The following is a 17,587-nucleotide window of genomic DNA, read 5'->3' on the forward strand; positions in this document are numbered from 1 at the left end:
TCGGAACTTTGCACATTTACTTTTCTGTTTCTATTACTTGTATATTGTGTAAAGTGTTCATTATCTATTATCCTGTATTTATTTACCGGAGGAAGGGAAATACAGAATTGCATTGTGTTGGTAAACTTGGTTTATCTGTGCAGAGGCATCAGCAGTCTCAGAATTATGACTGGCTTAATAAGTTCAGCTGAATAAATTCAGATTTGAGAAATTACCTGTTTATGACTTTAAATCAGAACGATTGCAGAATTTAAGATAGATAATGTGATTCTGGTGGAATACATCATAACTGCAGTATTGTTTCCCCCCTTCATGTGATGGGTACAAAGCAAAGAGGGACTACTTCTGCCAATCGGCTCATTTGTTACAACTACAACATGAATACATTTTTCAAACCTTTTAATCTTTAGTGATATTTCTGATCTTTCAGCATTTGACTGCATTTGTTACAGTGCACTGTCAGTTGTCAGTTTAAAAAAAAAATGCCATTTCTATGACTGATTGAGCAGTCAGCACCATAAATGTCATTAATAAGCCTTATCACTATTTAATATTTTGTTCTTTAGTGCGGGAGGTGGGACTGAGGGCTGTGAAGTCATTTAAGTCAAAACCAACCAAATCAATAAACATAATATAAACAAACAAACAAAAGTGAAAAGTCAAGCAAAGTTTGGATTCTTGGTTTTATTGAAGCCAGGGGTCTGATAAACATTTTCCTTATCTTTGTCGGCATAAGAAGCGAGAATCCACATGGCAGCTTAAAGGCTACAGAATTGTGTTAAAGTCATACAATCAAACTTCTGAATTAATTCAGGACACAAAAATGCAGCCAGCCATGTGCTTACAATGTCTTGATATCCTGAATACAAAAGGACTGGAAGCAGATGCTCATAGTCTTATATAGATGTAGACTTTCAATAGTGGTTGAAGGCAATTCAGTTAGGGTGTGAGGAGGCAGTTGTTTTCAACTGTCATTTGAGTACAAAAGTTACAACTGTTCATTATTCAAGCTTGGGAGCAACATCGAACCTCAACAAAGAGCGAGTGCAACCTTTAAACCAAGAAGCATGAGAGCACTTCATTCTACTCAGCTAAACGCTAAATTTAACAAGTGTGGCCATATTTTATGAAGAAATCAGTGTGGGCAGTCAGGTTAGGGGTGACATTTCAAAAGTCTTTTCAACAGAAAGTGTCTATGGGCAAAGTTTGACAACAAAATAAAACATGGATGTAGGATGTAAACATAAACAAGGGGACGTTTCATAGGCAATAAAGGTCAAACCTGAAAAGAATGGACATTTATTTGGTTTATCTACTTCAAGATGTCCCAAAAAAAACATCCCTAGCAAAGGTGTAATGACATTGATTTCTAGAGGACTGATTAAATGTACAATATCAAAGCAGAAAGCAGTTATTACATAGTTAACCACCAGGGGCACCTTCCATAACTTAAGCAGCAAATGCAGATAAATAATGCAGTTGTACTGTGTACATTAACTTCTAGCTTCAATACTAAATGTTCTAAAAAAAAAAAAAGGCAAGGAAAAGAGAAAAGAAAAGCTTTCTGTATCTTTAACTGCAGCAACAGGGAATTGTCCAAGGAAAAGTGCTTATTTCAACATGTGGAGGGACTGCTCTTGGCTGTTCTTAAATTGTGCTTCATCCACTTCGGCAACAGACCCTCAGGTGCTCATTCCACCCAGTCACAAAAATAAAAAGGAAAAATAAAGACAATAAGAGCATCTTGATCAATACTATATCCAGAATAGTTGTGTAGCATCATTTTGTGGTTATTCCCTTACAGAGCAAATTTAAAATTAAACCCTCATTGCATTAAATTTCTAGATCAGTTTAGCAAATTTACCATAATCTACTGTACGCAGTTATGGCATTGTTTTTCTTTTGATTCATGAAACCCCAGATATGGTTGAGTGGAGTAAGGCATTTCTACCATTTTTAAAGGGTGTTTTTCAAAACAAGAGTTAAAGACAGTTCTGAAGCCTGGAATGCAAGGGCTCCATGAGCTGGACTAAAATGGCCACTGGTTAATCTTATGGGTGATTACCACCTAAAACAAAAAGCAAAAAATAATCACTAATATGCATCTTTGGTTCCATGTCCCAAATCACTCCCGTTTTCCTATTTTTGCTATTATTTGAATAGCAAATAGCTGCTCACTTCACACTTGCCATTAATTCTGTAAAAGCTACTGATCCATAAGATTAAGTAGGGCCTTGCATACAGACTTATGTACACCTAATTAATTTTGATGAAATTATGGTGTCATGAAACCATACATATTATTACAGATCATGTGATATGGTACAGTATAATGGTTAAAAAAAATTAAGGAGAACAAAAAAATGACATAAGATAATTAAGCAACCCCTTAAGGACACACAAATTAATTAGGAGCATTCCTGTGAAGGCAGGGTGCCCAGTGTGACAAACTGTTAGCTGTACATTGAAGGCAAAGGTCGTTATTGGGCACTGAAAGAGACTGAACAAAAAGACCTGACTGGACAAACAGGGAACTAGAGTACAGGGCTACTATATGTAGAACCTGGGAATGTTTTAACTGACATGCGAAGTACAGTGTTAATAAAACCATGTGAAAACAAAAAGGAGGACATTGCTGTCAGACACTGAAGGATACAATATCTCATTTTGTTCAAACCACAGCAAAACAGTGTGTCTTTTGGCTGCAAAGCAAGTGGTTTCAACCACAGTTAAGTGTTCTTCTGGGGGACCCCAAAGTTCCATCATGTGGTTTCTTCTTAATATCAGCAGCCTTTTAGAGTTTGTATGAAGGCATTCAATCTATTGCTCTATTGAACACCATCAACTAGGCCACAGAAAAACGTATTTCTGAAAAACAGACCACAGGCTTGTTGTACATTAGCAAAAATGTAAAACAAAATAAATTATTTTGGATGACAAGAAATAGCCAAAAAACTTTTAACCGATGGTGCTACAGTGCATTTCCTCTTACGTAGACAAGCACCTCTACTATGACACAAACAGCTAACTGTGCGAGGCACTTAGGAGTTATCGTAGGAAAGATGCTGCCCAACCCCATCCCCAAATAAACTGTACACACCTGTAGCTAAAGAAGCGGTTCCATTTCACCCTCTAGGCCTATCAAAAATCAATCAGTCTTGTTTAGTCAAAGAAGATATTTAGACAGAATTGCATTTTGTACAAAATCAAAGTTAACCTGAATAGATTTTTTTTGTATTTATATTTACAGTTTCCTTCGAGATGAAAAGGGCAAATGATTCGATATGCTATCAGCGATCTAGACTTGTTTTAGTGTCATGAAGTCAGTGGCATTTATGTGGTACAGATGATGGTTTCCTTAAACTAAGTGATGCACCAAATAAAATAAAAAGGAGCTTTGTATAAATACATCAGTATCATATCCAACATTTTTACATACTACATATGTTTGCAAGTATTTTAACTACTTTTTTTTAAATGAATATATTTAAAGTTTAAATACCTTTCCAATCGCAACCAAATTACTTCCATGAGATAAGCTGAAGCAGAGGCCACATGGCCATTTTTTCCCCACTCTTTAAACCCATGAGGAGAGAGTGTTTAACCCCAGAAACTGGGGGACCTGCTGCCCAGCGCATCAGGCTGGCTGCCAGGGAGTGTGCACACGTTTCATTAAACTGATATCCCTCACAAAAGAACATTAACAATGGAAGAGGGGAGAGAAATACAGCCAAGCCTTCAGCACATATCTCATCAACACCTCCATATCTGTTATATATTTCTCCCCATAGCATCTGAAACTCATTTTGGTGAAACCACTGTGTGCGCTGACTGATATAGACATTGGGAATTTGGTCAATGTTTTGATGCTCACATGTACATGTATGTTTCCAGAGTATTAACGCAGTGGACAATGCAGCTGTTTTGTTGCTTTTACGCTTCGTTCTCGGTAGGCGGTGGTAAGTTGTTAGCTGAAACCATGGAGTCTTGTTTACGAGTCATCCGGTCCAACTCCGCCTGGACATCAGTCAAACCCGGCTTCTGCCCTTGGAAAAACAGGAGACAAAGTCCAAAAGTAATCTCCTGTAGCATCTGTGTGTATTCATAAATAACGTTTTTTGGTTTTTGTACAGCCAGCAAGCGGATGGATGGGGGTTGGATGGTGATGCAGTCCCATGCTGGAGTAAGGCAGCTCGCCGCCACAGTAAAACACACATGCAAAACTAATCATCAGACAAGGGGAACATGTACTCATGCATTATTATTATCCTTTCAGCTGGGTCTCAGAGAGTTGTTAACGTTGCTCTGCGCTGGACCTAAAAGTAGATGTCATGGTCCTAAACGGAGAATGAGTTATGCAATGTTTCCCTCAATGTTTCACTGGGTAAAGACATTTCACAAATTTTGACTTTGTTATATTTACCTGATATAACAAAGTAAAACAAAAAAAGCGTTTTGGAGCTAAAAAAAAAAAAAAAAAAAAGAACAGCTGGCAAACATAGCTGAGGTATCTCAAGCAATATAAGAAGTAAATAAATTAGTTGAGCATGAGAGCAGTGGTATATGATGTAGAGTGAGTGACATTAGTTTCATGGGGACACTTATGATGGGTGTTTGGTGCATACATGCCTGTCACAAGTTTCTTCCTTCCTTATGTCTCCTGTTTTAACCTTGTCTCCCACCCTCTTTCTCTCATGCTGTAAAGATACAACTCCAGGCAGCAAAATGGTCCACAGCTCTATCAACAAAAGGCCCCGTTTCTAACTCTCCTCATGTCTTGTCTTAATAAGTCATGGAGTCCATATTCTAAGATTGATGTAAATACACAGAATTCTATAGTCAACAATAATGTTTTATAACCATTTTGATAAACAGCTGCTAACCTGTAAGAAGAAGGTTTGAAAACAGACAAGTTCTTGTTTTCACTGAGATCACAGGTAAGAGTGCTGAAATGAGAAATTGTACCTGTTTTCTTTGCAGACCCTTGGACTCCAACAGCTCCACTTGCCTGGCTTGCTGGGCTGCCCGGGCTCCCTGGGGCTCCAGTCTTTTTACTCAACAGACTGTTGAAGAAGTTAGCCAGCACTCCCTCGTTGGCAGCCCCAGCTGAAGGAGAAACTTGGAGCTTAAAGCACTTTCAAACAATATTCTGATGAAATGGGAGTTTACAATAGGTTGGACATATTCTTACCTAATATAAGCCATCACCTACCATACTTACTTATTGCATTTCTAATAACCTTCCTAAAAGTATGAATACTGATAACATACTGATTTTTTACATAATCAATGCATACAACATGAGATAATGTTATAATTCCAAATTAGAAGTGTGGGATAGCTTCAGTTACTTAAATATCTATTGTTCCTGTCATATTTAATCGCTTTCTGCAAAATAAGGCCTTTATCTCGTAAAGTTGAGGATAGAAGCCATATCGAGGGGTAGTATAGTGTACTCTGGTATGTGCACTTATCTAAACTCTCAGGGGGCTTTACAGTCTGTACAGCATATGACACCCTCTATTTAAGGATACTGGTTTTGGATAGAAACAGAGAATTTTCCTTTTGGAGATCTGATTTGCTTTGACACAAAGAAGTCCAAAAAATCCTTAAAACTATGCAATCTAAACTCCACTAACATTACAATTCGAAACCACAATAGGCAAGGGTTAACAGACCTTTAGATTCCAGTTAAACCCATTCTTGTTGGAATGCACTAGTCTCCTACTGCACTTACTGAAGGAGAGAAAGTCAATATTTCTGCTAAAGGGTGGCCAGCTCAGGAGGTGCTAAGGAATCTGTTATGTGACTTATTTTAGATGTTACCTCTTGGGGGCAATATTGCAGCACTTGAGGAGAAAGGCGTTCACATTAGAACCAAAAGACTTATGATCAGTGGGGAGGACTGCCATCAAACCAAACACTGGATTCAATAAATATTGATCATTATAGAAAATCCTGAATTGAATCCAAAGGACTGTCCCCAGGACAAACTCAGTGCATTTACATGCACACCAGTAACCTGAAAATGGCCTTACCCTGGTTAAGGGAATTATGGAATTTTTGAATTTCCCCTCGTATACATGAGCAGGGGTTAAATGGAAAAATGACGGAGTAACTCTTCCTCCAGTACAGTAGGTGGCTCTCCGGCAACATACAGCTGGACTGAATACAGCTTTTTTTCTGGTTCACCTTTGTCAAAATCACCAACGGCCAACTTTGGACAGAATTACGACCGAAACGGGTCTTCTTGGTAGGAATGTTACTTGCTGTTCTCCCTTGATTTAAAGGTATGGTTCTATTTTTTCACATTGTTTTTTCGGCGCCGTTGCCTCCTGGTTTATTCCACGTCCGGGTCAAAAGCCACTGCTGCGGAGTGGGGAGGGGGAAGCTCTAACCGACGAAGCATGCGCAGATGAGAAACACGATAATAATCTGAGAACGCTGTTTACATGCATGAATAATCGGGGAATTTAAGGAGTTATTTAGGTCTGTTAACCGGGTATGGTGTTTAAGAAACCGGGGTATGCCCTTAACCCGGTTATGATCGTGTTTTTAAACTGCATGTAAACGCACTGACTGGAGCACGAGTGTGCAAAGTTTAATTCTCATTGCATGAAAATAAATGAATACTCAGAGCTCCTACCTTTCATGTTAGGGTCAGGCTTTTTGACAGCTGCCATTGGGGAGCCACTGGTCACATTCGGTTGGCCGGCACGACCTGCGGGTCTAGGAGACCCTGAGGCTGTCCGTCCTGGGGACTCCTAAAACACAAGACAGCAGGGCAAGACTGTGGTCACAAACAAATAGTTTGTTTTTTTCTACCCAGGGAAAATTATTTAGTGCAAAGAAATTAAATAAATCCACCCATTACTAAGATTAAATTTGAGGGATGTTAAGACACTTACTGTTGCTCCTCTTGTTGGCGTGGCTGGCTGCTTTGCTAACAAAGACTGTAGGGGGCAAAAAAGTAAAAAAGGTGAATGGTTTCTATGGACACTCAAATGGAAAGCACTGGAAAAAATAGCGGACTAATTTTGAATTTTTCTGGAACACTAAGATATTTGTACCATTTATCTGATTTTGAATAGCTGCAGGGTGTATGCAAGATAATTTATGTATGCAAGACTTATTTAGATGTCGATAAATAGAGGGGCAGTCAGTTTGGTAGACAGACACATCAACAAACACTGAACAATTCTCTAATTTGTGAAACTTCAGCCTCAGACGAATGGATTTTTAAAGCTTTCCTGGTTTATATTTGTCTGTAAAACAGGAAGTGAATGCTATGCTTCTAGCTATGTGGAAGTTTCAGATGTTCACTAACACATGACTACAGTAGACAAATTGCTTTTAATAGTGAAAATACCAGTTAAGGATTGCCATTAAAATCTCACAAGGACTGGTTCTTGGGTCTAGCTGTTCACTCAATTTTAGCCATATTAATTTTTTAATAGATGTCTTTATAACACAAATGTAAAATAGCGTCATTACAACTTTAATCATGCTTTAGTCATGCTACCAATAATACTTTATGTATGTTTGTATGTATGTTTATTTGATTTTGAAATTTGACCTTCATAATAAACATAAGGAATTTTCAGACACACTGTCAATCTCAGCAAATGGTGAGAAAAATACTGAAATATGCACAAAAGACTGACACATACCTGTTGTTTCATCAGGAATACCTGCTCATCCTCTGCATTTATCTCTTTGTCATGAACCAGCTGTGAAGAAGAGCAAAAGAGAAAGCATGGGGTTATTCAATTAGCACTTTGTTGTGATGTCATCCTAAAAAGTTGGCATCTGATCAGTATTTGCATTGCCTTACCTTTCGTACTGGAGGCTTTGTGATAAAATCTTCAAATGGATCCTGGGGTCTGACTGTTGTTAAGTTCTCATGCAAAATCCCAATTTTCTTCTCATTATCCCATCCAGATGGACTGAAAGGAAGAGACAGTTCCAATTAGGTGCAACAATGTAGAGTATTTTCTTAAAATAAAATGAAAATGTGTTTTTTGGTATGTCACTGATAACAAAAACCAAAGGAAATATGGCAGCAACAATATAACTTAAATGTTCCAATTATGACCGTCAATAATAATTAAGACAGCGATTAAAAACCAAAGAAGCATGATAAACTAAATACATTATCTTCACTTACATGAACACTGCATCCTTCTCCACCACTAAGGCCGGTGTCGTGAACTGGAACTCATACATCTTATGCACTATATATTTGTAAAGTAGATCCAGGTTCTTCTCCTCTTTGACTGAAGTATAAATCAGACCAGCTCCATCTGTTTGATTCAGTTAAGGCAGCAATTGTTGGGGTAATTACATAAATGGTGATGATAATTAATAAAATATTGTGGGCCACATAAAAACATTCCTGTTTGAACAGTCAGTGGTATAAATACAATGGCCGCTGTGATAGAATTACAAATCAATTATGTAATAATAAATAAATAAATAAAAGGATACACTCTAAGCAAAACTGCCTGATGTGGGATTGGATGAAATCGAAATGCTCCTCTCTGTAGTCATGCTCCTTCTCTAGTACGCCGACTGCGTCACACTAAAAGGGTTAAAAAAAATGAGAGGGAAATAGATACATATTTTAATAATAGCTGATGTGCAGCTGTGAGTCGGGGGCGGGCAGAGGAAGAAGGGGACAGAAGAGAAAGAAGAAAAAAGGAGGAGGAGGAATGACGGTCAGTCAGCAGAGCTACCTCAACCATAATTATTTACAGCTTCCTAAATTAAAAACATTTTTGCAATCATGTAATCTAATACACAAAGCACAAAGTCTGAGTAGGTATGCCCATGTTTACGCTGCATGAGCGGAGTTTGAACTCACAACTTCAGACGCCCTAATGACAATACAATGTCAACCTTTTACAAAAATGTAGTGAAGCTTCCATGATTAGTTAAAAAAAAGGGTTGATGCTCAAAAGAAGAAGGCTGACATCAAGGGTTTAAACAGCAAATGGTTGAAAAAGGACCTTTCCTGCCAAACTGAATCCCTTTTCACTGAGAGGGGCTAGACAAACACACCAATGATTAAAAAAAATATTAAAAATGTTCTGGTCACAGCTAGCATGTGAAGCTCTACTGATGGCTAGGCTGTGTTTTTCAGTACTAGTCTTGGCCTGGAGGGTTAAAAAAATAAGTGAAATTGCTGCTTTTTTTATTAGAGAACACTGCCTCATAAAGCACAACATAAAAAAGCATGAATAAAAGTCCATAGGGTCTGAGCCAGAATGCAGTCACCCTGGAGGTAATTAAAGAACCCATGAGAATAAACCCGAAGTGAGGTTGGCTTTTGTGCCTATTTATCTCAGGCAACTCTGGGCTAAGTAGAGAGAGGTCTCCTGACCTGGCTTCAAGATTCTTTGGGCTATAGCAGGGGTGTCAAAGTGATCCAGTAAAGGGCTGCAGGTTTTCATTCCAACCCAGTGGCTGCAGGTTTTCATTCCAACCCAGCAAAAACACACCTGACTCAACTCACTCAATCACTCGAATCGTCTTCACACAGGTGGATTTGTTGGATCAGGTGTGTTCGTGCTTGGTTGGGATGAAAACCTGCAGCCTTTACTGGATCACTTTGACACCCCTGGGCTATAGGGATTATTTACCTTTGTGCAAACTATTAGCACTGGAATGCCCAGGTTGTGTGTGAGTGTGTTGTCCCCAAGTGGGAGCACGACGGCCTCGTCTTCCCCTGCTACTGGGGCCCGTCTCTGTGGGGAGGATGGGGTGGCATCTTCCGGTTCTGTGTACTCTTGGAACGCTTTCACCACTAGTGGAAAGACAAAGGGAGCAAAGTAACGAATTCAGACCATTAGTGGACACAATAACATAATAAAAAATGAAGATTAGATCAGTTTCCAATGTCTTTATATGTCTAACCCTTTCTCTTTCATTGATGGACAAAGGCATGTTCACCTTGTTTTTCAGTTGACCTCTATTTTAAAATAAATCACAAAAACAACATTTGTATCTTCTGGCAAAACGTGTGTTGTGAAAGGAGATCTCATGAACCAGTAGGCATAATACACATTTGAATCAACAGTTCAGACTTAAATTAACCAGCCCTTCTGATCAAATAAAAATGTTTTTCTTTCTTCAAATGACATCTAATTAGTTTTCACTTCTGAATGTTTCATCTCTGTCTGCATTATGAGCGATTCTATAATGCATTTAATGAAGTGATGAGATAACACTGCATAACATCCAATGTGATGGCATCAGACCAGCTCAGACCACACCCGTCATTCTCCACTTCACAGCTGAGAGTGAACATGAAATAATAAAATAAAGTAGATATCAAGCTTAAGGAATTGAGGAATCTCGCTTAGTTTGTCAAGAAAGTCTTAAAACATATACGAAGGCCATCCATAATGCCAGAGCAGCCTATTACTCATCTTTAATAGAGGAGAATAAGAACAATCCTAGATTTCTTTTCAGCACTGTAGCCAGGCTGACAGAGAGCCACAGCTCTATTGAGCCACGTATTGCTATAACCCTCAGTAGTAACGACTTCATGACCACATCTCATCTCATCTTCATCCGCTTATCCGGGGTCGGGTAAGCAGCAGCTTCGGGGCAGCAGCTTTAGCAGGGGAACCCAAACTTCCCTTTCCCGGGCCACATTAACCAGCTCTAACTGGGGGATCCCGAGGCGTTCCCAGGCCAGTGTGGAGATATATCTCTCCACCTAGTCCTGGGTCTTCCCCCAGGCCTCCTCCCAGCTGGACGTGCCTTAAACACCTCCCTAGGGAGGTGCCCAGGGGGCATCCTTACTAGATGCCGAACCACCTCAACTGGCTCCTTTCAACGCAAAGGAGCCGCGGCTCTACTCCGAGTTCCTCAGGGATGACTGAACTTCTCACCCTATCTCTAAGGGAGACTCCAGCCACCCTCCTGAGAAAACCCATTTTGGCCGCTTGTACCCGCGACCTCCTTGTTTTCGGTCATGACCCAGCTTTCATGACCATAGGTGAGGGTGGGAACAAAGTTTGACCGGTGGATCGAGAGCTTTGCCTTCGGGCTCAGCTCTCTTTTCGTCACAACGGTGCGGTAGAGCGACTGCAACACCGGCTGCGCTGCTTCGATTCTCGGGCCAAACTCACGCTCGATCGTCCCCTCACTTGTGAACATGATCCCGAGGTACTTGAACTCCTTCACTTGGGGTAAGGAGTCATTCCCTACCTGGAGTAAGCAATCCACCGGTTTCATGACCTTCAATGACAAAATTATAATTATTAGAGAGAAATTAATGTACTTGGTTTACTAGATCTTAGTGCAGAGTTGTTTGTGCTTTGTCGTCTCTCAGGCATCTGCTGATCGTGGTGGTGCCTGCTGCCGTGGTCCAGCATGACGCTTCCTGCTACTATTATCACTATTAGTTATATATACTATCACTATTCTTATGAACTATAAAATTTATAGCCATAAAAACACCATCAGTGGTATGTCTTGCTGTATAGCAGATGTTATTACCGCTACTTATCATTTATCATGTTTGCCACCATAATTATTATCATTCTCATATTCTATCACCTTACCTGTGCTTGTTTCTTACTATTCTGCTGTATTAACTTCCATAACATATAAGTGATATTCACATTACTATAGCTATTACTATAGTTACTGTTACGCTTTGGTTGCTTGCATCTCTGGAAGTGTGTCTGTCTGTCTCTCTCTGTCCATCGGTTTGTCTTTTCTCTTTCTCTCTCCTTTTCTTCCTCCCCAACTGGTCAAGACAGATGTCCGTCCTCCATAGAGCTGGGTCTGTCTGACGTTCCTGTCTGTTATAGTGAAGGTTTTCGTTGCAACCGTAATTAATGGAGGAATTGTTGGGTCTATGTAAATCATAAATAAGTCAGTGTGGTCTATACCTACTCTGTAAAGTGTCCTGAGATAACTTTTGTTATGATTTGGCACTATAAATAAAATTGAATTGAATTAACACCCACAGATACTTTTAAAAATGTCTCTCTCTCTGGTCTCCTGGACAGACAGGTTCAATATCGCAACCCACGCTTGTTTGAGGGGGACAAGAGGGTTGTCATGAGCATGGGTTGGCTGCGGTCAGCAAGACCACTTGGTGGCAGGTCGGGCACATTTGGCCAACTGGAGATGGTCCATCTCAGACACAACGCGGATCAGTGACTGTAAATGTACATACAGCAAGTAATGACTCCTATTGGACAATAATGCATTAATCATGCTACATTTCCACTCCCCTGATACATAATGGGCTTCAGGTGAAAGGTAAAAAAACCATAAAAATACAGCATCCTCCACTTTCCAGTGTGCTACCCCAGCTGTCCAGGTCCATACATTTACAAAGCTGCAGTATGAGGTGGAGGTGGTGAGGTATATGCAGGAAGTTCTGGCCTACTTCCTCAGGAGCATCCGATATGCGGTGCAGGACAGCCCACAAAGACTTCCCGTTTGGAGCCAAGTCCTTTACTTTCACACATGGGATTTAGTATGGGGCAAGGACTGGTGTTAGAAGCAATCTAAAAAAAGGAACCCTGCATTAACACAGGATTACACAAATCCAGTGCATATGCGCAAATAACATGCTCATTTTACCCCATCCAAAAGGAAGACTCATGAAAATATCTGGCCTTTTTTCCCCCTGCAGAAGTTAATATACAAATGACATCTGAACCTTATTTGACAAAAAATTGAATGAGTGCCAAAAGAAGCCAGACTGTCATCTAATCCTTCCTAATGCAGACTTTAAGATACACAGGGGGTCTACTGGGTCTTGACATGGGCAGGCAACTAGGAGATTTACTGAATTAAAACAGACGAAAACAAAACCCATCAGAAAATGGAAGGAAGAAAAAGAAAGCAATTGATCATGGTAAAATAATGACCTCAGTATCTTGTATGGATGTTTTGATACTTTGTTTCAGTTATGTTTAATCTCTGATTTATGCCTACAGGGGGGAATTTTTTATGCTAAATGTAGATGCTGGGTGTGAAAGTGAAAGAGACAAGGACAAATAGGTCTCAGTAATACAAAGTCTGTCTATCTGTTGCACAAACAAAGGTAGGGTCAAAATATGTTGGCAAACATAATCGAGGACTGCTCAGCCGTCATTAAATTCAATATATTGAAAGTTTTTTTCACTAAAGAAATAGACCTGCATTAATCATTGAGATTCTGAATAATTTCTTGAAAGATGTTAGGGAAAACCGTAGCTCAAGTTTAACTACAAATGAAGGTATCTTTTTTCTCGCTTACTATATGTCAAATAACCAAATGTGGTCTCACTGGCTATTGTAAGACAAACCTAATTTTTACATCACTTTTTATTTGTTTATTTGAATGCTGCTGGCTCATGGTTATTATACAGGTTACTTCTTTCCTTTAATTACAGAGAATCAAAGGAAAATACCAAAGATGTTTGGCTACACACCATTCCCAGATACTGTGGCTAAATGAATAGTCTCTGTCACATCACTACCACAGGAGTCACTAAGCGAAATATTTAAAATTTCAATGTTTGGTCCATGCAGCAATAGCTTGATCCTGTAATTCAAATTGAGACAACTCCAGCAGCCGGCCTACTTCGGTTACAGCATAGCAGGAGTCAGAACGTCTGGCCCACTGACTGAATTCAGACCCAGTCCGTTCGCTTCCCCTCCTTTCTCTGACGCTGCAGTTGGAAGGGAGGGAACCATGATGCAAGACGCCTGCAAGACTCCCTGGACAAAAGCCACTCACTTCCAGTCTGACTCTCTCACTCACATGCAATCATATCTAGAAATATGTCATCTGACTAGGTCTCACCACCAATATGCTACTGATGTCACCACTGACATGCAAGATACTTTATGGGGATGACATGCCTCAGCTGAACTGGAAATCTGACCATGTTTAGTGTATGGGGTGAAATGTTTGGCCAAAGACAGAAAGTAGGAGGATCCCTAGAGATATCTGAAAAACTGATTTTAAGTTACCAAAGTATGAAGACTTAAATAAAAAGAGGCTACAGTACAAACACTATGATTGCAAATATGCAACTGTAATGTATGCTCATGTCAACATTTGTTAAAATCAGGTTTAGGTAAATCCCAGGCAGTATTTCCTGTCAATTGCATTGTATAATCAATTTCAACAGTGCTCAGCTAGTAAAGCCACTAACTGAAATACAAATTAAGAAAAAAATGTGGCCCAACTAAAAGTCATTATACCTACTTAAGTGCTTTTTCACATCTGCCAGCAGACTTGTTACCACTTGTCACTGTGTTAGTATGTTATACTTAGAGAACCTTGTTAGACCTGCTCTGTCAAGTACATTGAAATCATTTAACAATTAAACTTCGATGTAAGAGCAGCAGCAAGCAATCTTTGATGGCAGACAAGAATTCTCTGTAAAACCCTGCAGACTGAACTAACTTGCAATGTCCAAAAGCTTTTTTGCCAACACAAAAGAACTGTTCATAAGTGAGAGGTGATCAGTTCTAAAATTAACAGGAAAACAACATCTGAGTGCATCACACTCACTGCTCTGCGAACTCGCCTCCAGCTAGAGCACACAGCTGAGAATCATGGGCCTCTCTGATGATGACCCGGAAACATCCATGACTATGTGTAATGTTATACAATGCTTGCCTTCCATGATTTGCAGTGACTAGTCTATTTTTCCTTGTAGCCAGTCAGCAAGGAGAAGACCGTCTCTTATTTTTTAAGAGTCATATTGCTTCCACCTTGGGATGCTCTCTTAAGTTATACAATTCAACAAAATGTATGCATTTCCTTTTTTAAATATATGTCATTGAATGATTACCTCAACAATTCACCACCTTATATCAGTCTAAATCGGTCTGCTTTAACAAAACAAAGACCCATTTGGATTTACGCTAGTTGCTGTCAAATTCAATTAAATCTTCAGTCTTATTATCTCCATATTAATTTTGTGTTGGCCAAATGTTCCACAAGAGGAAACAGGCTACCTACATGATAAAAACTGATATATTCTAAATTGGGGGTAATATTGGAAAGTGATACAAAATCAGAGATTTTTTTGTTATAAACTAGACATCTCAAACAGTGGCGCATGGTTTTAAATGCCCAGCTGGATCCAGCTGAAAAACAAACTAAGAGCTAGATTTTCAAAATAAAAGCCTTGTTGATGTTTCATTTAAATACTATCCACAATGCAAGTCACTTATGGGTAGATAAAGCCAAATATTACTTACTCTTCTGCTCCATTTCTCTTATGTCCTCTGGAGGGATCTTGAGCTTGTCCACATGGTCACGTAGCACACTGGCCCATTTCTGCAGTGACTCCATAATGGTCCAGGGCCGTGACATATCAGCCACAAACACAGCTAGACAGTCAGGTAGTGACTGAGCTGAAACAGCAAATTTAAGTAGGCCTTTGTGGTATAGGTCTCCATCCAGGATCCACACATTACAGCGTGTAAGGTCTGCAAAGGAAATACAAAATACAAGCATTGTTATCATTATTAGGGTTTTTAACTTATATTTTGTAAAGGCTTTAAGAAAAAAAGCTACAGCAGGTAAACTCACCATCTCTGTCCTCATCGTGGACATTTAAGTACAGATACTCCAGCCCCCTCCCTCTCTTGTTGTGATCAGCACCTTGAAGTTTGGCCATAAGTGCTGTTTTTCCTGATCCATCCTCACCTGTAAGATATTTAGATCATCAGCTTACACATGAAATTACTCATGTGTAGCAGTCGTAACCATGTCCAATACATATCTGTATGGATATTTTAGTAAAATAATGGATATGATTACCAAGAAATGATCACTTGATTATCAGAATATTTCCACTTTAAATGCAATTACTACACTCATGTTCTCATGACTGTCAAGAGCTTGCAGCATCTCACACAAATTTTCCATGGCCAATAGCAGCATTTCCCACATTTCTGGAAGCCCATAATAAATAAGTACACCCCTAACCAAGAGGACCTCTCTATCTTTTGTGTTTATTATGTATTCCTTTCAAGAGTGTGGGAAGAAACATAGCTTTGAAAAGTCAGAAAGATTTTAATTTGCAATCATTAGACTTTCACACATGTAGAATAAGTCATGCTTACCAAATAGCAGGATATTTTTTCCTGATGGCAACTTTGAACTGGATCTAGTGGAAACTTCACTCAGTATTGAGGTCCTAAAAGAAAACAAGACATAGAGGAGATTAGATGACAGTAAGTGGCACACTGACAGACAGGTCCTATCTCATGATACAAATCCTTACCAAACAAACAAAATGACCAGCAAACGATACATAACTGTAATGTAATGCAGGGGTCTTAAACGTTTTTTAGGCCAAGGACCCCTTAAGTGAAAGAGAGACACCCTACACTACAAATATTGTATTAAATGGAGTTGCATATTAAATTGGGCCTAACAGCTAGGATGGCTTTAAGCTTAAACACACAGCTGTTTAAGGTGTAAACAATACTAAGCTATAACAATGAATGTTATTAACATAGCCAGATATTGATACATCATATGTTAATGTTAAACATACATTTGTAGCACCTTGAATCATTCAGCTCAATTGTGTCCGCATGGCTACCTGCATGGCTATTTTTTTCACAAATGCATCTTTGCATTCATTATAATGTAGATTTTAAGACATTTTTGAAAATAAAATAAAGTACACGTTGTAAAGATTATCAAGCATTTCGGCGGTCCCCCTGCACTTACTCTAAGGGCACCCTGGGGAAGCCCTGTTAAATATCTCTCTTATAATGTTCAAGAAGTTGATTCCACTATGCCAGCTGACGTTAGCGCTGTGATGTGTCCACCACAACACAAAAAGCAGGAAATGAAAAGTCATTTCCACTGACCGGTAACATTACGAGTTGAGGAGTTGAATCCATGAAACTTAACAAGTTGGAGCCTCATAACAGCCCCAGCATTTATGATAAGCGTTGAACTAAAGCCAACACTATTTGTTTCAACGTACTTCGTTACGGCACTCGCTTGTTAACGTCCCTGTTAGCTGGTTATATCCTGCATAAAAGGGGCTAACGTTAGTTTGGCCCACGTTAGCTGAGCTGCTAACACCAGTAACAGTTACCGTTAGCACACTGACCGGTGTTAGATATGTGAGCAGCCGTTAGTGACAAAGCAGAACCATAACAGTTGTGCCTCGGCAGACATGAAGTCCTTAAAACGAATAATAGAAACTTGCCAAAGGTTTTGTCCTTCTTCCTCTTCGTTGTTATTGTCGCCTGCCCCGGCTGCTGCGCCCGGGAGCTGTTTCTCCAGAACGGGAGCCATCTTCTCTCTTTCTACAACCACAAAGGCAAGGCCCTGCTGCTTGGGCACCACTAAGGCTGATGGAAGGAGGATGGGACACAGAAAAATGTCTGAGCGCGGTGACATCTGATCTGCAATACTGGCGAAGTACCGCCTTTGTATTTCCGGTACATGGGACCTCAATAGACCTAAAAATGTAAACATGAACATTCTAAATGTGTCCTTGTTTATTTCCTGTTGCAGTGAATGTGAATGACATCAGCTGACAGGAAGTTAACAAGAACCAAGGCTGTTGCCTAGCAATGGAATTCC

General features: G+C 39.6%; 1 protein-coding gene across 3 annotated transcripts; it reads right to left on the reverse strand.

Moving 5' to 3' along the window:
* Positions 1–683: 683 nt before the first annotated feature.
* Positions 684–17,301, reverse strand: dync1li2 (dynein, cytoplasmic 1, light intermediate chain 2). Of its 3 annotated transcripts, none has more exons than XM_083940233.1 (13): positions 17,208–17,301; positions 16,102–16,175; positions 15,566–15,682; positions 15,232–15,462; positions 9,642–9,805; positions 8,488–8,581; positions 8,168–8,303; positions 7,835–7,946; positions 7,671–7,730; positions 6,909–6,953; positions 6,647–6,764; positions 4,966–5,106; positions 684–4,041 (listed from the first exon to the last, which is right to left on the reverse strand). In XM_083940233.1, exons 1-13 carry the CDS (start codon positions 17,294–17,296, stop codon positions 4,025–4,027), a joined length of 1,398 nt encoding a protein of 465 aa, XP_083796359.1. In that variant the 5' UTR covers positions 17,297–17,301; the 3' UTR covers positions 684–4,024. The 3 variants fall into 3 exon arrangements, with proteins under 3 accessions (XP_083796359.1, XP_083796358.1, XP_083796357.1); XM_083940232.1 differs by having other exon boundaries at positions 684–4,046; XM_083940231.1 differs by lacking the exon at positions 684–4,041 and adding an exon at positions 4,498–4,738.
* Positions 17,302–17,587: the final 286 nt, after the last annotated feature.

This window comes from Echiichthys vipera (genome assembly GCF_963691815.1).
Source record: "Echiichthys vipera genome assembly, chromosome: 1".
In the NCBI taxonomy this organism is placed as follows: domain Eukaryota; kingdom Metazoa; phylum Chordata; class Actinopteri; order Perciformes; family Trachinidae; genus Echiichthys; species Echiichthys vipera.

Coding starts and splice junctions, on each gene's coding strand:
- dync1li2 (XM_083940231.1), bottom strand. CDS start 17,296: ATGGCTCCCGTTCTGGAGAAACAGCTCCCGGGCGCAGCAGCCGGGGCA. Junction 8,304..8,487: donor CAGGCAGTTTTGCTTAGAGT/GTATCCTTTTAT, acceptor TGAATCAAACAG/ATGGAGCTGGTCTGATTTAT. Junction 6,954..7,670: donor TATTCCTGATGAAACAACAG/GTATGTGTCAGT, acceptor TGCCCCCTACAG/TCTTTGTTAGCAAAGCAGCC.